The 23,449-nt window shown below is 33.6% G+C and overlaps 1 protein-coding gene across 5 annotated transcripts; it reads right to left on the reverse strand.

Moving 5' to 3' along the window:
* Positions 1–1,291: 1,291 nt before the first annotated feature.
* On the reverse strand, positions 1,292–21,573 carry LOC128211713 (receptor-type tyrosine-protein phosphatase S-like). 5 transcript variants are annotated; one of them, XM_052916732.1, is made up of 21 exons: positions 21,440–21,573; positions 16,376–16,457; positions 14,960–16,255; positions 14,611–14,719; positions 10,765–10,853; positions 10,100–10,242; positions 9,060–9,147; positions 8,397–8,461; positions 7,641–7,677; positions 7,272–7,378; positions 6,905–7,030; positions 6,101–6,249; positions 5,304–5,439; positions 4,857–4,985; positions 4,502–4,604; positions 4,192–4,268; positions 3,818–3,952; positions 3,561–3,698; positions 3,156–3,304; positions 2,759–2,894; positions 1,292–2,539 (listed from the first exon to the last, which is right to left on the reverse strand). In XM_052916732.1, exons 1-21 carry the CDS (start codon positions 21,488–21,490, stop codon positions 2,447–2,449), a joined length of 3,438 nt encoding a protein of 1,145 aa, XP_052772692.1. In that variant the 5' UTR covers positions 21,491–21,573; the 3' UTR covers positions 1,292–2,446. The 5 variants fall into 5 exon arrangements, with proteins under 5 accessions (XP_052772692.1, XP_052772695.1, XP_052772697.1 ...); XM_052916735.1 differs by lacking the exon at positions 14,611–14,719; XM_052916737.1 differs by lacking the exons at positions 14,611–14,719; positions 14,960–16,255.
* Between the last annotated feature and the right edge of the window lie 1,876 nt (positions 21,574–23,449).

The raw sequence follows: 23,449 nt of genomic DNA on the forward strand, positions 1-23,449 counted from the left end.
TGTGCAAAACCTTAATTTTGCCATAATTCAGTAACCACCTTGAACCTATGTGCGGTGTCTTTAGAACTATTAGTATGATATGACCTTTTCTTTTGGTTCTTATATTATCTTATTGTTGATTAAATAGTTAAACGCATGGCGTAGGTTTCTAGTTGCGTGGTCTTTAAACCACATACACGACACTATGGATTTGGCTGATCCCTTCAAATTTCAAGGGTTTTCAAACAAGATTATGGAAATTAAATTTTATCGCTCAGATCTTTAATTTGAAACTTGGTGAAGTGAAATTAAATGTAATACATTTGCAAAGAATCATTGTCAAATGTTGAACAATTGAGGACTATAACTGCAAAGTGAATGGAGCAAACTGGCCCAAGATTATGACAATAAACATTGCTACAAAGTTTGCTTAAGATAGGATATGAAGTGCTTAAAGTTAGGTAAACTTGATCAAATGCCTATAAATATTGTCAGCTCATTAGTTAACAAGAGGCCCAAAAGGGCCTATGCTCTACTGGCTGGGTTTGTGTGGTCAACATCGCTGTTTTTGAAAAGAACCAACCTCTTATGGATATCTGAATAAGTTTCATCGAGATACAATCAAAACTGAAGACTGTATCATGTTCGCAAGCATTTTTTTTACACAATAACATTTTTTTTATACTATCAAGGCCCATAATCTAATCATTTCAAGGCCTATTATTTAGGCATGCATGGGCGGATCTAGCTGGTTTTCGAAAGGTACCAAGCTCTAATGGATATCCAAATACTGTACAACTTTCATCGAGATACAATCAAAACTGAAGGCTGTATCTTGATGACAATGAATTGTTTACAGACGCACGGACGCACATACTACGTACACATTACCATCACATAAGCTCTTCGGGCCTTGGCCAGTAGAGCTAAAAATTGGATAAAAGATGCTTATTTTAGTTGTATGCAGACAAGCAAACTTGGTACATTTTTGACAATTTGAGGGAAATTACTTCAGATTAAATAGAACAATGTTTTGCCCATTAACATTGACACAAAGTTCTCAAGTAAAAGGGTATGGTCGAATTTGGACAATGCCAGGCCCATAACTGGTAAGACAATAGTTTGATTGACTCATGGTCGAAATATACCAATAAATAGTGTAACCAAATTTGGTAAAGATTGGATCAGGATGCTCAAGTTAAAAATTGGACTTAATAGTGTGACTACCATTGACAATGATAAAAACGCCATGATCTCTTAAGTCTGCCATCTATTTTACACATTCTACATGAAAAAAGAAATCTAAACAATAGATATACGTCATGCTTTTATTGACATTGACAGTTTGAGAAATTTTAATAGATACAAATATATGATTTTAAAGTATTGCACAAAAATGAAAGTAATCCTAACAATGGTCTTGTAATTGTGGTTTAACCAGATAATAACACATAAATTATGGGCATATAAACAGATAAATAAAATTAATAAAAAGTTTGTCATAAAAATGTGTTCTCTTCATGGAAATTTCACAAAATACAATTGTTCACGTTTTGAAAAATATATACATTATTGATTTCAGGAGATTGTTCAAGTACCCGTGGAACTTCACTATTCGGGTAGATTAGTTTTGCGGGACACTAGTAACATGATTTCCTCTGTTTTTGTTGGGTATATGGGGAAAACTATTCTGTTTTCGTCACTCGAGGTTTAATTTGTATTTGGTGACATTAGAAGGTATTTTACGATGTCTGAAAGTGAAGATAAAAATTTGATCATATTTCCCGCCCATCCCATCCCTATTTTCAGGTTGATTTTGCTGTATCATGTTTTCTATTAATATGAATATTTATTTTATTTACAGAGTTCCACTGTGAGTGTCTAACATAAGTTAGTAACTTATTTATTACGTTTATGATTTAAGATTCACTCGACATGTTCACCAAATACATTGCCAATTCTTAAACTGTTTGTGTTGTTGTATTTTGAGATTAGTGAATAATTAGTTTACTCACGTATTGAGTTGATGACTTGTAACACAATGTTATATCATTGACGAAAATAACTATGTGATATTAAGAATATTTTGATATTCCTATCAAACAAATGCAAAAACAGGGCGAGATAATGTGTTGTCCCTCACAGGCTCGTTAATCAGAAAACTATACTAGTTGATGTTTTAATATGCAATCAATAAAACCAATGTCAATGACAGATATTTTAAATTTATAAATGTATAGCAACAAGTTTTACGTAATTTAAGTCAGCTTTTGACTGAAACGTATAATTATATTGTATTAGGGAAAGATTGATAGTGAGGCATGGGACTTGTTGTCAGGCGATTGCCATTTGGATGATTAAACAAGGATGATAACAATTAGCAATACAAATGCGTATTTGTTTGTACGAAACTAGCGTTTAGATACATCGTTTTTTTGTTGTCCATGCCCATTTTATGTCACTGTCTCTATTCGTCGTAACCGGCGAAGTTTGCATACACATCCTTGTCAAAGGCTCGCAAATATTCTTGGATGCTCTCATGACAGAATATGAATTGGTCCTGAAAACACACAAATACATGTAATGCTATTGGTTTCAGTAAATAACACAACATATCATAAACAAAGATACAAAAGGTATTTATGTGTATAATAATACACGAATGTAAATAATCGTATGGTTTAAAATAAAAGCCATGCGCAATCCTAAAAATCAGCAGTTTAATAACGCTTATAAACTAGGACGTCTCGCTAAAATTATTATAACGAAAGACAGTTACCAAATTCGGAATCGCCAATCGTCGCATGACCTTGACTTTCCTAACAGAATTCAGAACACTAACTTCGTGTTCTATGGCCATTTTCTGCAGCAGCATTGACACAACACAGAACAGCCCCGTTCTACTTGCACCATCACTGTGATCAACAATTATTATATAACAATAACATTCAATCTAATTTAATTGAATTAATTGTCTAATAACTATATACGGAGTTCATATGAAATATAAATACACTTATAAAAAGCAGTTATTTTAACCCGATTGTGAAGACGACTACAATCTGATAGATGTAGAAACCAGAGAAATGTCTAAAATATGACGTTTTGATGAATGGCAAACTTATTTCTGCAAGCTGTCAAGCCGTACAATGCAAACATAGTAATACAATTCGTACAAACAATGAAGAAGAATCGGTCCATCTTTGTTTTCTATTTCCTCCACGTCATTCAGAAAGGTAAGGAACGTTTCAATAGATAGAGGGACATTCTTCAGTTCATCCCATTCGGTAAACTGCATATGGGACAGAGTTTTCTCAGAAGGGTGCTGGAAGTGTATACAAATATTTACGAAATGCTCCATTTCCGTTATTTCGATTATATTTAATAAGCGTTCAACTCGGATTATGAGCATATTATTAAAAGCACGCAATGCAAAGTTCACATTATTCATTCGTTGTGTCATGGAAATCATATCAATTAGTAATTGTTTGTCGCAACCAAAATAATTTTCCAGCATTTGATGGATACATATACTAAAGAATAAACATCCAAATGTCCAAAGATGTTATAAATCGTATTACCCCTGACGCTTTCTTATATCGTATCGTAAGGTTCCTCATAACATAATGTGGTTTTTTGGTTTCACGTGAAGAGCTGACTTCAAATGACCCCTTCGTCATTGCCTGCATGTTTTCCGCCGGGTAGTAAATTCCAACATTCTGTTAGTAAACAATGTCAGAAAACATTATTTACTCTTAACGAAAAATGTCCAAATCTTGATTTGGCCGCAATGTTGATTTTAATAATTAAGTAAAGAAACAACATGTGAAGCATTTACCCTTTGTTTGTCCATGTCTGGTTCAAAGCTGACAACACATGAACAGTTTTCTTGAACGATCAATGTCAGAAAGTCAGTAACGGTCTCTGGCAGTGGCGTCTGTGCAGCCAGAAAGCGATTTTTTTCTTTGAAACTCTGTAGGAGGAAAATACTACTATCACGTTCTTATTGTGCAAGTATGGTAAAAGGGTATACAAATAATTACAAATACATTTATGTCTGAAACCAAGATCTACAGTGTATGTAATACGAAATTGAGAAATAATTAGGATCCATCTTCCTATTCTCAACGTCTTATTTAAAACGCTTTTCAAGTTTGTGGCAATAAAATGTATTGAAAAATTGCTAACTTATTCTAAGCCTTATTCACCCACATGTATGTACACCGCATTGATGTAATCTGAAGCTCCAGTTGTTAACCCAAGGTAGAGTCTTGGTCGATTTTCATCACCTACAATTACAAGTATTTGTCTGCTTAAGTGTGGCCTTTAAATTTGTCCATTTAGTTCGACTTGTATTATTATTTAAGAGCAATAAGAATGTTTGTTAAGATTTCCGTTTTTAGGTAAAACTACCGGGATACGGACTCAGTTTACATTTTGTTTCTTTGTTATTCATGCTTTTATCCCGTAATTAATCTAGGTATGTTTTGTTAAGAACTTAAAGGAAGAAGGAAATATTCACCAGGTATGTCTGCATTGGCTCGATTTTTAGCCAAGTGCTGTTTGTTCCTTTTGACTGCGTTTGCTTCCTGTTTCGATCGCTGTTCAATGGTGTGTAGCAGTTGCTGTATAGTATAGAATTCGTCATTGTTTTGTCAACGAATTTCAAGGACAGTTTTAAAATGATACTTTCCTGTTGAATCACAATATTTTCTTGTATGACCTCAAAAACCATAAAACAACGCTTGGTGAGTTTTAAAGACTAAATTAATTTACAAATACATTTCAAATATAGAACAGAATAATTCTACGAGTTCCAATATATCCAAACGTTCACCAAATGTAAGGACCTAAACTTCTAATACATATAAATTAACCTGGAATTGCCTGTTTAAGTCAGCTCTTCTTGTTGTCTTCATGTACTGTTGAAAGTGTTCTGCCTTGATCGGTGTACAATTGAATGTCAGGGAATACACAACAGCCTTGTGGAGATATTGATACTGCTCCTTCAAAACAATTGTCATATATGAACTAAACAATAATATTCAAATGTGATATTATAAATAAAGGGTTAAAATGCAATATATTGCATTCTAATTTGCTGATGCAGGAAAACATTCACAGAAGGACATCACTTGGATACCATAGGGTTCTTTAAGGATTCAGGACATATATTGAAAATCAATGTAACACGCCACGTGAAATATAATATTTTGCCCACTTAAAAACGCCATTGAAAAAATACTGGCAATCATTTACATTGCCACATGTGCTTTACATAAATATGAACTAAACATAGATATGGTGATTCAATTGTATTATACAAAAGTCTGTATCATGTTCGGCCTGTTCTGCCGCATGTTGACCACACATCCGGGTATATCAACTGCTCGTTCAACTTCACCCTCCTTCGTCAGGATGTCCAGAGCAATATATGTGCCCGTTCGTCCGACACCAGTACTGCAAATACCGATAGTAGATAAATATCAATAAAATGATAGTCAGTTGCATGAAAGTACTTGTCTTTCATACCGTGCATGTACACTTTGATAGGTCTGCCGTATATTGGGTCGTAATGTATTAATTTGGAAGTATTACGGTCAAACGTTTTTTTGAACCCCTGGCGTGGCATCAAAGTTTGAATATCCGTCGGTTTATATCAGTAAAGTGAAAAAAACACGTATTGGTTGTATCAAAGATAAACAAAAGCGAACAAAATAATTGATAAATTGCTCTTTATCATAAAATAGAACGGACATTCTTTTATTTTGACAGTATGTACATGAACATGTTTAAGAGGTGTTTCAAAATAAAAGCATTGCAAATTGGCGAAATGTATAAAGGTCATATCGTAATGAAAGTTCGATTTATTAAATACATTATTTACAGAGTTTCTTGAAAACACGATGTTTCAGCCACAATCATTTGAGCAATTTTAGCGTATTTTAAATATTTGGTCAAAACTTAGCTTGAGCGTTTAGATTTTATGAAGAGCACCAACTAACAATAACCTGTACTTATTACAATAAATAAAACAATGGCAAAAGAAACATCGAACACCTAACTTTTATGTGTACAATTTTCGAATTTACTGAGAATGGTAGACATCACGAAACTATACCTGCAGTGAATCAAAGTAGGTCCTTTAAATGATGTAGGCGTATTTAGTACTCTTTGTCTGAACTCAATGATTGCTGTGACATCGTCAGGAATGCCTTTGTCAGGCCAACATGTGAAGTGCAGTTGAAAGAAAGACCTTTCTTCGGAGGACTTAGAGAAAGCAAACATATGTATTGTTTTACTAATAATACCGATGTTAGTAATACTTATTATTTGTCACTAATCTTATTTTCTAAATAAGAAACATCCAGAACGGTTTGAGATACGATTTAAAACATTTTTTCCTAAATACGAAAATATTCAGTAGTCAATATTTAAATGATATTTCTATTCGATTTTCACCAAAACTGTTATGCATAATAAACTGGTCTCGTTCTAAATTAAAAAGTAATAAAGTAATAAATTTAAAATAATAAGAACATGACCTCTGATATTGTGTATGATTGACTCAAACATCGTCTTTAAATGTTCAGTGTTCATATTGAGTACGTGCAGTATGCAGCAATGACATTATTCAATTTAACATAACTGACTTGTACACTAAATTAAAAAAGGAGTTTCTATCGCTTTTTTGAATAAAGAGAGCACTGACACCGGTTACCTTCAAGAGGAAAACAAATGCAATTAGCAAGTTGTTAAAATATGTAGAATACTTCCGTATGCTTTGTAATAACGTTTGTATTACTTTTTTAATGTCAATAATCATTTTGATATGTACTACGTAAATAGTGAATTTCGCAATTGGTCTATCGTTTTAGCACATTAGAGCCACGTCAAGCACATAAAGTGTAAAATATGTTTATACCCGTATTATTGTTAAAGCTCTCCTTGTAAACTCAGCATACATGTCCTCCGAATGGCATGTGATTCTGAACTCGCCATACATCATGCTAGTGCCAACGTTTGGCCAATACTGTTCACATTTAAGCGACTATAACACAACACATAAAGCTTACTAATGGTTTAAACATAGTTTTATGATTTTATTAATGTAAAGGTTAAGGCATGTTAATGCATATAATTTAATAAAAGTGTATCATTCCAAAACATTAATTACTGTGAATATTTCCTTAATAAATTTACATCTTGTTGCATTGGACAATATCACATTCTTTATTCAGATGGTAATATTCACACCGAGTATCCTTCATATTTTAATTCAACAATACTACCGCATTTTCAATCAGGTTCGTGATCATGACAATTTTCTCGACCTTCTGTTGCCACACCATTTGCCAGAAGGGTTCAAATTCTTTTCCCAGTTGCTGCGACATTGGTCCTAAAGACATCATTTCAAATTGTAAGCTATACAGTCTATACTATTAATTTCACAGTTGGAGCCCGGATTTCACAAAGAGCATTCAGTCCAAGAATGGAGGAAGCAAAATCAAATCAGGTATTTAATTTGATAAGATTCGAATAACTTCGTATTCAGATATGTTTTCTTGAAACTTGATTCAGGTACAGTCCTGGTGAACTACATATTTATTAAAGTATGTGTTTTAAGATGTAATTAAGTCCTAAGAGTGTGATAGTTTTACCAAGGGTGGCGATGTATTCTTTACTCTTCTTATAACCCTGCAGAAAAGGAATACAACGTCATACAGTCTGTCCTTCGAGAAGGAATTTAATCACAAAACAGTTATTAACAAAAGGTACAGACATTCCTTGTATGGACAGAAATGATGTTTGTCAGACACATGTCAATTGTAATTGAGCATTTCATTGCAGATGGAAATGGATAAACATCCCCAATGACAGACTTGCGGTCATTTGATGCATGTTAATGTAGCCTGAGCCTCAGTGACACGTGTGGGCTCGTTATTAGTATGTTAAGGCATAAACGGGAATAAGCTTACTCTCTAAATATACATTATTTAAATCATATGTTTTTCTTTCATCACTTAAAAATATACTAAAATCACAATAATAAACTTGAAAATATAAAGATAAATTACCAAGTATTTTAAAGTTATAACATCAACATGTATCAACATGGATGTAAGAACATGTTAATATAACATAAGTATACTACTTATAATAGCAAATTAAAAAGTAAATTGAACGAATGGGAGAGTGTGATTCAAATTCAGTAATTTGAAATCAATTTAGACGATCCTTATTGTTAAAAAATTGAAACAACCCGAAGAAATATAGTGAATATAACAACGCTTGCTATCAAAATACCTTAAAATTTGCAAACTATTTCCTTTGTTACATATTATCATTTTTTCTCAATCTGAACAATCGGCCCATTTTGTTATATGTGTTTTATTAAGCAAACCTCAAATGCTTACATCGATAAAGCTTGCATTGATATAGTCCGAATCTTCATCTCGAAGCTTTACTCTGCAATCGTCATCTGCGACAAAGCAAAATGAAACTATGAGTTAGATAATATGCATTGTTTTTTAAACAAATTATTAATAAAACAAACAAAATGCAGTCGTACGATTGCACATTCACTTTTAATAGGTTTGTGCCATTGTAAACGAACATGAAATGGAGGAAAATGTGCTGTATAAGAAGTATTATGCCACACTAGCGCACAAATCGAAACTATTTTGATACCGTCTCCAAAGGACCAACTTTGCTGACGATGTCATATCTACAGTCATCAACATAGTGGTTGGTGTATAATGCACCAGTCAATTGTAACCACGGCCCCCAGGTCCGGGGTATACCAGGGAAAGCCAGGGAAATGGGCCATGTTTTTACCATCCAGGTGCCTCCGCAGTGCCGTGTGAATGCGGTGGTTTTGTCTTCGCGCAAAAATAGCGGGGAATGGGTCATACCTAGGATCCCTGTGGTTCAGGGGCATTTGGCGGGGATTTTTCCAGCAGTGTGTCCCCGCAGGTCGGGGATTTTACCCGGGCTTTACCCGAAAGTCAAAGTCCCCGCTATTATCTGGACCTGAGGCGTTGTTACAATTGACTGGTGTATAATTAGTCTATACATACATGGATATATTCCCCTGTATCTGTTCCTTGGCACGTTATCACTTCTTTGTGAGTGAGCATACGGCTTAATGAGTCCTTGTTGAAAGCTCTAGTAAATATAGTTAAAGCAGTAATAAGAATAAATCAAAAGTCACAAATACAATAAATCATTGTAGTAAGAGAGAAATATATATTTTTGAGTATGTATGTTTTTGAAATCGAGGCATACGTATTATTTTCCAAGCTGAACTACTGATAAACTATCCATTTTTCAATCCCAATGACTTCCACCTAAATCAAATACAAGGCCTAATGATAGTGTGTTTCTACGTTTATTGAAGGATCGATTCAAATCAGATAAAGCATTCTGGATTTAAATGAATTTGCCAAAACTCGTTTTAAAGTGGAACAATATAGGTTATGCAAAACATATTTGTTTTAATTTTAATGCATTATCATGCTTCAATCATTTGACTGTAAATATCAAAACAAAACGACACGCATACGTTTTGTTTACAGATAGATAATGTTAGCGATATTTTGACGCTTTTAAGTGGGAATATTTTGGCCGCATAGCTATTAATTAGAACAAAATATTATCAAGATATTATTTTTTAAACTGTATACAAATCATATGTTGTTTTACTTCTGATTTGATCTAAAGAGTGAAATGAGTAAAATTTTATAATCATAATGCATTCAAGAAATTAAATAGTGTGCCCTTTTAAGGCAATATCTTTTTTAAACGGAGATAATAATAAATTGATAACCATATTTTAATAATACAATGAAAATTGCAGGGACAAGGCAAGTAGTCGAAAATATACTAACGCTAAAAACAAACTTACGCCATCACTCAAATAAAAACAGCACAAACAAACCACACCCTCCTTAAAATGGCTTTACCGATAAATAATCGGATTTGAGCGGTCAGTTAGACTGTTCACTGGAACACGAGTCTACTGGGGGCTTAAACTCTTGGAAAGCATATTCCGTGATAAAATGTCTTAGTGTGCCATTTAGGCTATTTTTCAACATAGATGTAGTGTCAGAACACTTACATCAAATACGGCTCTTGTACCATCTTCTGTCAATGAATCAATATAGTGCTCAAGGGAATCAACAGAAATTTTAGGCTTCTGCAGAGCGACCGAGTTATTGATGTATTCCGTAGTGTTTTCTTCTTCGTGAATGACATCTGTATCTGTAATAACCGTAAATACATAATCTATACATACTGCTAGTGGGCAAATGCCAGATCCAATTCCTTGAACTTCTATGATCTTGAAAAATGAAGGTTACGGTGAAAAGAAACTATGAATACAACACTGGTAAGGTGTGGTTTTCTTTTTACCGGTGTAGTTTGTGTGTACAACCACACTCTTATCCCAACAATCCCGAATAAAGTAAAAACGTAAATGGTAAATTTTATCAGAGTATGCATTAACTTGAGGAAACTCAATAATAAAACAAATAATAATAATAAACTAATAGGTAACCCCAAGAAGACTTGTTTTGTACAAAGTTTGTAACATTCATCCAAATATCCATCTATCCTTACACGTAATCCGACAGACAAACTGACATACACATATTAAAAGCATACACACTCACTCACATGCACACACACACACACACACGCACAGTAAACACACGCACAGAAAACACACACACTCAAACACGCACGTACGCACGCAAGCACGCAATGCAATACAAGGCAATTTACATTTTGTGTTCAATTCTTCGGTACGAATGACTTCTGAGGTGGTCTGAGAATTTCTTCCGAGTCTTTTCAAGGCAAACATGCGAATAATTCTGTAAACGAAATGGCCATAATGAGCATATATTGCTAATTTGAGTTATAGCTGAACATGACATAATGCAAGTGCTTTAAATATATGTGGATGTGAATCACTGTTGAAATAAATGTTAATTGAAAATACATAACCTTATGCTGCCTGTTGACTGACAGTAAAGAAGGTATCCAAAACATTCATAGAGGGGAAATTACCCTTGACAGTATTTGAACTTAAAAATTGCATCTGCGACAACTTTTTTTCCTGTGAACGCTAGGTATATAAGTTTGAGTCTGCTTAAATGACAAATGTATATAAACAAATACGTCAAGAGTTGACAATTTCACTGCGCCAATTAATAAAAATAAGCTGGACTTGACCGGCAATGGTTTTGAACGAATGATTACGATTTTCGTTCCGCTGTTGTTTTTTTACAAAACGAGTGTACTTTCCGTAGTCATGAAAACCAGTGTTGTATATTAAATAATAACGATTATAGAGGTCAAACCAACGATTGTTCATGTCAAGGTTGGTTGAAATTATGTTATGGTTTAAGAGGATAAGTCTTCTGAGAAGCTCATAAATCCATGTAGAGCTCAATTATTAAGTGGCCATTATGATATTGAATTGTTTCGAGCACACATTATGTAGAAACAGGAAATAAGGAAGTCATACAAAATGTAACACCATACTACAAAACGATACAAAACACAGCAACAACTTAAGGTGGAACGCGACTATGATTTTTTTTTCGAGTTACTGTCTGAAAATTGGTATACGAATAGAAGAGCATATGCCCAATTATGGACTGTTTTTACTTTTTCAATATTCGGAACGGTTTTGAAACTATGACTCCTCAAAATATACCACTGATGTCAATTTTGACACGTCTCTCATATTTTTGCGTTCCATCTACAATAACCGATAGTTTCACCAATTCTTCGTTTACCGCTAAGAAATTTAAACCTCAAGTGCGTCTTGTAAAAACGTTCACGCTCATATATTTTTCTTTCTATTGTTTTACGTTATTTATTTAAAATTCGTCTTTAACGTCATTTTTCGCGGGAAAAACGGCGTCGTGTTTTGCTGAAAAAAGTGCGCCTTTCTTTAATTCTTGAAAAAACTGCTCGTTTAATTTTTGATTTTTTTAAATACATGTATTCAATGTTTTATTACAAATCGCCCGATATCAAAAATAGGGTACCTCACCGACTTCGTTTTTGCGCAGTATCAAATAATCTAACCCCTATACCTGTTTCTTTTTTCAATACGTAGTGTATTTAAACGTTTAGCATGACGTTAATCGAATTGTTTTTGTTTATTAAATAGAAAGATTGGAAATCTTAGAGTGTCTGATCAGTTTTATGTTAGGGATATTTGTTATTGTTGTTGTGAAAATATCTAATTCCACACAAGACGGGCGCTGAATAACCAGCTTTATACATAAAGGACTTAAATCTGGCGGCTATTTTAATGAGGGGCTTTCTTTATTATTAAGCAATCTCATTTGCCCAATTATAATATTTTGATAATACACATCAATAATCGTTCCAGTCACTATGCTATGAGCTGTGACTATGCTGATTAGTGCTTTGTTTTTTATATAATTATACATCTACAGTAATAACACAACAATAAACGGTTCTACTACTTTATTAGTTACCAATTTCTTTAATAAGTATTAGTAGAAATCTGCAGTTATAAGGCTCTAAACTAAGCAAAAGTATAGTAAATCCAGTGTGTGACAATTATTTCATACACAAAATATAACTAACAAACCAAAAAATGATAATCGACAGAAATCTGCATTGTAATAAGCACAAACGGATCCCGGCAGTAGAGGTGCTGCAGCCCCCCCCCCCCAAAAAAAAAACATCCAAGTTTTCTTCTGTATGTCACTATTGGAGAAAATGTAATAGTATACAGATCTATAAAATACGCGACTATAGAGTTCAGTGTTTTTAATCTAAGTTTGATGTAGTCAATCGGTTATCGTTGAATAAAAACATATACAATTAATAAATTCCACTAATATTGGTAACCATATTATTGACTAAGTTCGGTAGTGAATATAACTCTTGAACACGCAAAGGTTTGGGGAGGGGTGTGGGGGATGGTCAGTTCTTGACGTTAAAAAATGATCGGTTATTCTTTGAACAGAAAGAAAATGGCTCATGTGGTCAATATATAACGGGGTCAATCGGCGTTAATTTAAAACATACAGAATTTTAAAGTGAAACTCTTATTCAAATCAATATTCCACATGTATAACAAACATTGTGTGAGAGCGTGTGTGTGCGCGTGCTTGTGTGTGCGTGTGTATGGGCGTGCGTATAATCGTGTGTGTGTGTGTGTGCGTGCGTGCGTGCGTGCGTGCGTGCGTGCGTGCTATAACAACCCTTAACAAAATGAGCTTATATAAGATGCACACTTACTCTCCCATCTCAACTCAACTCAATATCTTATTTTCCCCATGGCTGGACATATTCATAATATATCCAAACATTGATAGACATAGAACATAAATAATAGTATATACAATAATAGTACAGTTTAAAAGTATAGCATATTGTTGTCAAAATATTTATATAGGTAGGATATAGCTATATATAAGTATAAATAAAAAGCTTACATTCTACATGCAAATAAAATAAGTCTATTTGACTTTCATGAAAGTAAGGTCGTATGTGATCTGACGCTTGGATGCAGAAATCTTGTCGAAAACAAAGGTTCTTATGAGAAATACCGAGTTGATTTGAAAGAAATGAGCATTAAACATGGTATTTTTACATTTTGAGATTAGAGTAGACCACAGTAAATATTTTAGCATTCACCAATAATTTAATATTTTTGTGCATTCTATTATTAAACACGCGGTTAAAATCTTGTAATCAGTAATTAATTTTTCCATAAATGCATAATTGAGTAAGAAGTTAAAGTTTTATTAGACAAAATTGATCTTGTTATACATGTTTATGCATGGATTTTGGATAAGCATGACACTTTAACTATAGTTCATTTACAATCAGTGCTTTAATTATTTAAAAATGTTAACTATTCGTAATTCAACAGAAGAAAACAATGTTGAATTATCAATCTAACTAAAATTAACAACAACTGTTATATGTTATTGATCAGTGGTTTATTCAAAGCTAAGCTCTTATTAGCGTAAATAATAGTTCGATTTACGTCATGCTAAACGTTTTATAACAATACGTAATGAAAAAAACAGGTATAGGGGTTAGATTATTGGATTCTGTGCAAAAACGAACTCGGTGAGGTACCCTTTTTTTGATATCAGGCGATTTGTAATAAAACATTGAATACATGTATTTAAACGAGCAGTTTTTTCAAGAATTAAAGAAAGGCGCACTTTTTTCAGCAAAACACGACGCCGTTTTTCCCGCGAAAAATGACGTTAAAGACGAATTTTAAATAAATAACGTAAAACAATAGAAAGAAAAATATGTGAGCGTGAACGTTTTTACAAGACGCACTTGAGGTTTAAATTTCTTAGCGGTAAACGAAGAATTGATGAAACTATCGGTTATTGTAGCTGGAACGCAAAAATATGAGAGACGTGTCAAAATTGACATCAGTGGTATATTTGTGTGAGGAGTCATAGTTTCAAAACCGTTCCGAATATTGAAAAAGTAAAAAAGTCCATAATTGGGCATATGCTCTTCTATTCGTATACCAATTTTCAGACAGTAACTCGAAAAAAAATTCATAGTCGCTTTCCACCTTAATGATGAGCAAAATTAAAACGTGCATACCTTTGACGAAGAAGTAATATTAAAATAATGCAAATGATTACAACACCACCACCTATTCCCCCCGCAATAGCTCCTACAGGCGTCTCAGCTTCTACGGACTGCTTTTTAACTAAATCAATAAATATGTATCTTTTAAATATATCAATTTTCTTTACATCAGGTAAAACATTAACTAGTGCAAAACACTGCGTTAATGAAACAAAACCAGAATATAAATAATCTCAAAACACGTGCTGAAAACACGAATTTCAATAAAATTAAATATGAAAAAGCTCAATAATACACATAATAACAAAAACAAAACATAAAAACCTGGGCTATTATTTCAATGAGTAGTGTTGATTCTCACCTGTGTATTCGTAGCTACAGTCTTTATCTTTGTATCTTATTTCGCAGGAAATGCAACTTCCGGAATCGTCTGGATAATATCCATCCTTACAACCGTTAGTACATTTACCATCGGACATTGAACATATCCTGCCTACACACTTATCAGAGCAACGTAGAATACAAGAATGTCCGTAAAATCCTTCTTCGCATTGGTCACATTTACCTCCGGTAAAATTAGACTGGCAATCACAGAACCCGTTATACCTCTCACAATTCAATGCTAAACAACCTCTACTACAATTATGTTGACAATAGTTCCCGTATGTTCCTCCTATACACATTTCGCATTTTGAACCGTTAAAACCTTGCGTGCATTCACACGATCCATCTCTCATGCAAATTCCACCACTGCATCCTACAGAGCACGTAGTGTTGCATTGTTCTCCATAGTATTTAGTATCACATGCATTGCAAATTCCATTTCTCATACATGTTCCATTACTGCATCCAACAGAACAACCTTTGTTGCAGTATTCCCCAAAGTAACCGGTAACACATTCATTGCATGTTCCATTTCTCATACAACCTTGATCAGTGCATCCAAAATAGCACGTATTGTCGCATTGTTCTCCGTAATTTCCAGCCAAGCAATTCCTGCAAGTACCATTTCGCATACACACTCCACCACTGCATCCGCTTGGGCATTTTGTTCTGCACTCAATTCCATAATATCCAGTTATACATTCCGTGCAAGACGAGCCAGGAGTAAACTGTTTACTACACTGGCAACTTCCATTGTCATTACACGTGCCATTCATACATCCGGTAGAACAAGCTGTTTGACAGAAAGTCCCCTTTTTGTAGAATCCTGCCTTACAAGAATCACATCCGTCTTTCAATGTACAACGGCAATTTTGATGCGTGCAGTTTTGTGAGCAAGTTATGCCATATTTTCCATGTATGCATGTTTCACATTTGTTCCCTTCGAAATTGTCTGCACATGGACTACAAGTTCCATCCGTTTTATTACAAGTTCCATCACTACAACCGACTGAGCATGTCTTCTTACAGTTACTATTTATCCCATAATGCGTGTCGTTACACGTTGTGCATATTGATCCGTTATATTGGTCGCATGTATAGCATTGGACGGGACATTTATGTTTGCACTTGTAACCAAATATGGTATCAACGCAGCCATCATGACAGAAATCGTCTACATAGTTATTCTTAATGAAGCACCGTGCTTCTCCACCCTTACAACAGGCACACCTTAGGCTGCAGTCAACCTCCGTCTCGTTTAGTGTTACAGTCACTGAACGATAATAAATAGAAATGATGAAATCAGTTTCTTTGGCATTCGTATTTCACTCAATGAAAAAATATATACCATTAAAAAAACATTATTATATAATAAAATAAAACGTGTACATACCAGAAATATATGATCGAGTTATGCAAAGCAAAACTAATATGTGGAATATCATTATGTCTGTTATCCGCACTCTATATCCGTACTGCAACAGAAACAATTGAAGAAATATGTTTAGAAGAAATAATGGTAGATATTTACGCAAAACAGTGTGGGCTAAATACGACATACATGTATACTATATTTTGGGACCATACTGTAAAAAACATTTACTTTTAAAAGAACTAAGATTTTGGAAACGAAGTCAAGATTAAAGTAAAGTAAAGCGAAGTTTGCATTTGTTTTACTTGAGTATTTTGAATAATTTAACTCAAAACGGCTCATTGTGTGGTTCAATGGTGTCTAATGCAGCTGTTTTTCTCGTTCGGAGAAGATTTGAATTAAAGATAAATCAGACTTGTATCATTTACATCATCAAGTGTTTTCATTGTTTTTGTTTAAGCATTTCGTATAACGTTTTCAATGTCTATTTAACACTTAAAATATGGTTGGTTCTTGCCCAGACGACCACTTAACAATTTACATATTGCACAAATTTTATCTCGAATAAATCGAATACGTTAAGAAGGAGAAGCAAATATTACTTATAGTTAAATTAGGAATAAAAATCAAAAGTGAGTGAGTGTTTATCTGAACAATTTAAGAAGTATCTTGAAACTGCTCTTATACTGGTACATGCAATATTAATTTTGTTCCAAAATGTAACTTCACTGAATGTTGGCGTTCAGATTGCTAGTAAATGGTTGCCTCCTTATTTTATTTTTAAAAAGAGTTACCTACGTAAGGGGACACGCATTTGGCTCCCACCATTTAGAGACCGAACTGATTTTATAACTTCATTTTCATGTCAACGGTTCACTCAAGTAATACGTGTGTACACGAAACAAAATTCCTAACCGTCCACTTAGTAAAGTAACCTTTTTGAAAATTGCATTAAGTATAATCAATATACAGTTCAGTATTCGATATCCAACATCTCGTGGCAATATTCTTTGAAAAATTCAGCTAAATCGAAGCATAAACGGCAGAGAAAACACAGAGTTCATATGCGGTTACTCCTAAATCCAAAAGTCACAAGGAAAAGAAATAACTATGCAAATTCCATAGGGAATCAAAATTTTCATTGTTTTTGTATTTTTAGCAATCTTTTAACTCTGGCTTTGTTTCACATAGATGGTAATGTTAAAGTTGAACATTCATTTGAACTAATTAAGCCGCTGATGACTGTGTTTCAGTCTCACATATGATGTAATACCATTTAAAAGTGACTAAGGGTGGTATTTTTTATTTTTCTTCCTTTACACGCTATGTTAGATTTTGTGACTTTTATGATTGAGGGTGTTATCATTTGAGACACTGTATCTTTTTGACAACGCGAAATATGTGAACCAAGTTATCACAGCATGTGTAAGATGTAATGGTCTTTTTGTAATTAGGCGTATTTCACAGGGAAAGGAATATTAGAAGGTGGCCGGTTAGGAATTTTGTTTAGTGTACAGTTCCAAATGCTTTAGGTAGGTTTTGACTCCGCCGTATTTATAAGACATATTTTAAAACTAGAATAAATAGTAATAAAACCATTTCGCGGCAAAAATATCTGGCCAAATCGTGCAGTTGCAATTTATGTTAAATTGTCAACAGCCCAGGAAAAAAATTGTTCTAAAATTGCATTATGCTATCTTTAAAATTTATTGTCAATGTTTGAAAAATATCTGATATATTTGATTGTACATGCGTTGTAAGCATGGTTGAAGTAATTTTTCATCATTCCATCTTACAAATTAAACATTATGCAATATCAAATGTACACATGATACAAGTAGCTAAACATGTCTATCTTATAGACATTATATCCTTAAATCATGGAAAAACCACATTTCATGTCAATAATAGCATTGTATTTCCAAACTTTGAGTAATTGTGGCATGCAGTGGCTGTAGGCAGTCTACGATATAACACATAGTTCTGCTGACTACGACTGTCTGTACCAAAAGAATTTGATTCACGACAAACATGTATTGCAATGGAAATTTAATTCATTTATCGGTTTTTATCGAAAAGAAATTTTTATTTTTTATTTCAGTGATATCAGATTTATTTTGGTCTTGTGCTTGTTTACGTCGTTTTCAATTGTAACTGTGTCACTTGCCAGCCTAAACTTTCATTCGGACTGCAGTCGTACTTTTTCATTTCTTACTTCTCCGGCAACTTTCGGCACCTGTCGTTATACGCCTGTGAGAAAGCCAAACTTATGATGAACCACCTGAGAAAAGACGGATATTTGCCGATTTTTTTTTTGCTCTATTGTGAAAAACACTATTAGCATATATATAATCACTCTCGTTTCCGCTTCCTGGGTCAAACTCACTAGTACTGAGTGTCCATGTGAGAGGCAACGAGAACTTTCCCCGGCCGGGGATAGAACACGTGACCTCTTGGTAAAGATACAGTCACACATTTATTGTTACTTTCTTTAACCAGATTGGTTGCAGAAGCTCTGAGGGACTTTAAAGGACAATTATCGGTGCTGGTAAAAGAATGGCCCTGTCCTGGATCTCATACCGCCACCCGGCAAGGGTTTCCGAGAAAGAAATATGGTCTCTAAGTAATAATAAAATCTTAGCAAAGGGTATTAATTATCAGACGAAGTTTCCTTTCTACAACAAATTCTTCCCATCTTACATTACAATTGGTATTGTAATGGTCTGATTATGGTGGATGCTCAAAACTGGCGACACATCCGTTTTTGTAAAACGAAATCCAAATCAAACCTAAACCCTAACCCTAAAGTGTTGGTTCACAGTTATGCGTAATGCATTTTATGTTCAAGTGACTCGCTCATGTTTTGGACCAAAAATTAGTTTTCCCGGTAATGCATCTGAAAACACTTATTTAATAAATTTTACTGTATGATATCGAAATTGCATAAATAAATCCAGTAAAGCTTAAAGCAGTATTTTGGTTTTAGTGGGGTTCGAACCCACGCCGGTAAAGTCAAGAAAAAATAAGAAAACAGCCGGCAAGTCCACACGGCCACCGGGACTCTAAAAAAGGGGTGGATATATTGACTTATTAAGGATATATTGATAACATCACGTGATAATGTCAATCAACCAATCACGCAACACCATAACCGTAATTAAATTTGAATCGCTTTATAAACGCTTACGTGGTCTTCAAAGACGAGTTTTCACCAAACATCAACATTTGCTGAAGGGTTCCATCTTTTGTTATTTTTGTTTTAACATTCTTCATGATTTGCCACCCTTTATTTCGTAATTAAAAAAGTGCATTTTACAGACCATGAGCGAGTCACCTTAAGATACATCATACATACTCTATAATATAATATAATAATCATGATGAAGGTTTTGCTGCAAGACAGTTTCAGGAAAATAATTAATTATGAAACAAAAGTACCACTTCACAACAATTCTTTGTTTATTTCAGGAAATTAGTCACAACCATCTACGATAACATAGGGACATATGCAGAGGCTGTACCAATGCAGTTATTAATGGCTTGTCTGTTTCATGATAAATTATTGGTAATTGAAGGTTTAAAAAAATCATATGAATGTGTATGTACATATATGTCTGTGTAAATTCTAACTCATAAAGCAAATGTAAGTAAAACATGTATCTCTTGATAGAAAAGATTATACCAAATGCAATAAAATGTAAATATGTGTAAACAAAATATATTAATATGAGTCGCCATGTTCCAGCGGTATAAACATGCAAGTATTTCAGGCTAAGCAGTACATTTAACTTAATTAGGGTAACTAAGGTAAATCGCCATGGCTCGTTTTTATCAATATCAGAAAACGTGTTTCATGAATTTACTATTGAGTTTTCTTATATCATGTTATATCCTTCATTAACAAACATAAATTCACTAAAGTTTAAAAAATAAATTAATATAAGAAATCAGTTTATTATCATTGTTAAAATTTATAAATCATGATTTTAATGTTAAATTCAAATACTCTATTTTAGATATGTTTTCAGTTTGTCGGCAGTTTAACTGAGATGAAGTTGCTGTTGAACCTGTATACTATAGTAGTTTCAGTATAAAGCAAATACTCCTAAGAAGATAATTTCGTACCATCAATTTTCCGTTGCAGTTGATGCTATATGATCTACTGTACATGTAAAGACAATTGGTGTATTCCATACAATTATCAAATTCCTACTATTAGTCAGCCTCAAACTTTTGATATGATCATTATAATCGCTTTTGTCTTTATATTGTTTATTTCAATGTTGTTACATTTAAACATGAAACTAAAGTTAAAGAAACTGGCTCTTGCTTTATATGCCTGTGCAGTTGGCATTATAATGTGTCACTGTTATATCTCGAATAAATACCTATATAATTATAAACCTATATTCTCACTCTTTTTTTGGCAGATATTTTTACAAATAATTGTTCATTTACTTTTGGTATCAAATAACCATTAATCTTGTATGTTGTATTATTCTGCGCTAGCATTATTTTCATCTAGAAATGTGAAAATACTTTTGATGGTATTTTATCTATACTAATAGTGTTATATTGGCGCTCATAAATGTTGTAGAGTTTTAAATATGTACTCGCATAAATGGTGCAGTAAAGTATGTTGTTTATCTCCATTTACAGATGAAATCATTATTCAACAGGGGTTTCACAATCAAACAATACAGTCACTCTTCAATTTGGGCATCATATCTGTATTTTGACATTATACTAGACACACTATTATTGATTATGTTTCTGTATATATTAATACATTGTCAGCTGCAGCATTATTGCTTGGTATATAAAATGGGTGAAATACTTAGGTTAAATTAACGTAAGAAAAACGTTTCACTTTCACTCCTGGATATCTGACTTATCGTAGTTAGTAATATTGAACTATTACGTTCCCGGCAATAATGATTGAAACCTGTTGATGCAGCGTATTAGTTTATAGTAAATATATCACAGAACTCGTAATATTAGCAATTATACTTTTTATCAACACCATTGGACATCCTTCATAACAAACAGTATTAAATCGATATAAATTCTTTAAAAAGAACGAACCTTGAATAAAATCGAATTAATCCAAATCGTGAGCAATTGTCGCATTAACATATATCGCAGGAAGAGAATGCTGAATTTAAAGTTTATGCATTACTACATTAAATATTAAAACTTATGTCCTTCTTCCTTACGAAATACACTATTATTGGTTAACGTAAACTTGCATCTAACCACATTTAAGTCAAAACATACATGAATTGCATTGAAACATAGACACGTGTTCCGAACTATCCAATATACTAAATTAATCAAGTTAGATAACTCTATCATGCATTTAATGCAAAGAATTGCCATTTATCGTTGAACACAGAAATTCTGGTGAAGGTTTTGCAAGTATGCACACATTGGCTGAAATCTCAGCAACTCCTTGATTTATTGCATTGAGTCTTTATACAATGGTACCCAACTATCCAACCTACTTGAATAACCAAGTAAGATAATTCTATTTTGCAAATAATGGCCCTTTATTATTGGACTTAGAGATTCTGGTTAAGGGTTTGCATGGTACCACATTTTGATAAGGCAATACCTCAGCGAATACATAATGTATTGCATTGAAACTTTATACACAGGCTCCCAACCATTCAACCTTCTTATTTAATCAAGTTAAAAAAACACCATCATGCATATAATGTACTATTTGACTTAGAAATTCTGGTTAAGGTTTTACATGTACGCACATATAAGACGATAACTCAGCAACTACATGATGTATTGGCATTGACACTTAAAACAATCAAGTATGGTAACTTTATCTTGCATATAATGGAAATATTGCCCATTTTTTTGGCATTTAATCTAATTTTGCAGTGATCGATGCATGTTTCACTTAAACTTTGCAGTCCTTAAACTCAAAAGCGGCGTTATCAGTGTGTGTATACCACGTGATATATTACGTCATATATGCTACGTCGGAAGGCTTAAAATAAAGACTTAAATCAAAGATAACTTTTCCCTTACCCCACTATTGTAAATAAAACAAAGGGCAGTCTATGCCGCTTAAAGAGCCCCACCTTCGTTTTATTACCGAAGTTTGATAAGGTAATTAGTTTCATCAAACACTTCGACACAATTGCTTCCAAAATAATGTTTTGACAGTGCTCTGGCAGACGGCCGTAATGTGAAAAGGTTTGTCGAAGTGTTTTAACAACCTAAACCTCCAATCAAACTCTGGAAAAAGACCGAAGATGGGGATCCGTAAACGGCGTAGACTGCGCTATGTTTCATTAAAAATGGTGGCGAAATAGTGAAGTAATCTTTGTTTAAAGTCTTCATTAGAAACTATTGCCTTCCGAAGTAGCAATTATGACGCAATTTATCACGTGGTATACACACACTGGTTATAGTCAAGCACGCTATCTCTGTGACAGGTCTGGTTATGATATGATTCTTAGTTATTTCATACAAATGCTTTTCTGAGTCTTGACTATGACTTGAGACTGATCGTAATAATGGAGCCTAGTTTGGGACTCGCCCTTCTAAAAATTACTCTTTTTACCAAAATGCGCTTAAAATTGCATATTTACTGTACTTTTATTTATAAGCCTATTTTCCTGCATTGTTTGCGCATTTGTTCTGAAAAAGCGCATCTTGGCTCAGGAAAGTGAATTCATCAATGTTTCAAAATACTTTTCATGTAATTATTTTGACAAAAGATGTGTGCCTGATTGTACAACAAGTTGCTTTAATGTATGAGGAATTTCACAACAAATTTAAAATAACTTGCAGATTTGAGTATTGAATGGCAAACTCAGACTCTGAATATTGGCCCTGGTCAGTAAACTTATTTACGGTCAAGTAATTTTATATCCTTCTTGGCAATGGCAATGGACAGAGTTGTTGCCATAAATGTAATAACGAAATCATGTTGGCCAGATTTCGAAAACTTGTTTATTGCCGTGAAACTTGGTATACTTGTTTATATAGATAGTATGCATATCTGTAGTAAGATCCATTAGTCTGGATATAAGCGACTGAGGTGCCTCGAGTTCTGCCAATTCCGTTTGCTCT

This window comes from Mya arenaria, chromosome 12 (genome assembly GCF_026914265.1).
Source record: "Mya arenaria isolate MELC-2E11 chromosome 12, ASM2691426v1".
Lineage (NCBI taxonomy): Eukaryota > Metazoa > Mollusca > Bivalvia > Myida > Myidae > Mya > Mya arenaria.

What these genes read in the sequence shown, in the direction of transcription:
- LOC128211713 (XM_052916732.1), bottom strand. Translation starts at nt 21,490, where the DNA reads ATGTTAATGCGACAATTGCTCACGATTTGGATTAATTCGATTTTATTC. An exon ending in TCAATGCAAGCTTTATCGAT is followed by an intron (nt 7,678 to 8,396) that starts GTAAGCATTTGA and finishes CCTTTTCTGCAG; the next exon opens with GGTTATAAGAAGAGTAAAGA. An exon ending in ACTTAAACAGGCAATTCCAG is followed by an intron (nt 4,605 to 4,856) that starts GTTAATTTATAT and finishes TATACTATACAG; the next exon opens with CAACTGCTACACACCATTGA.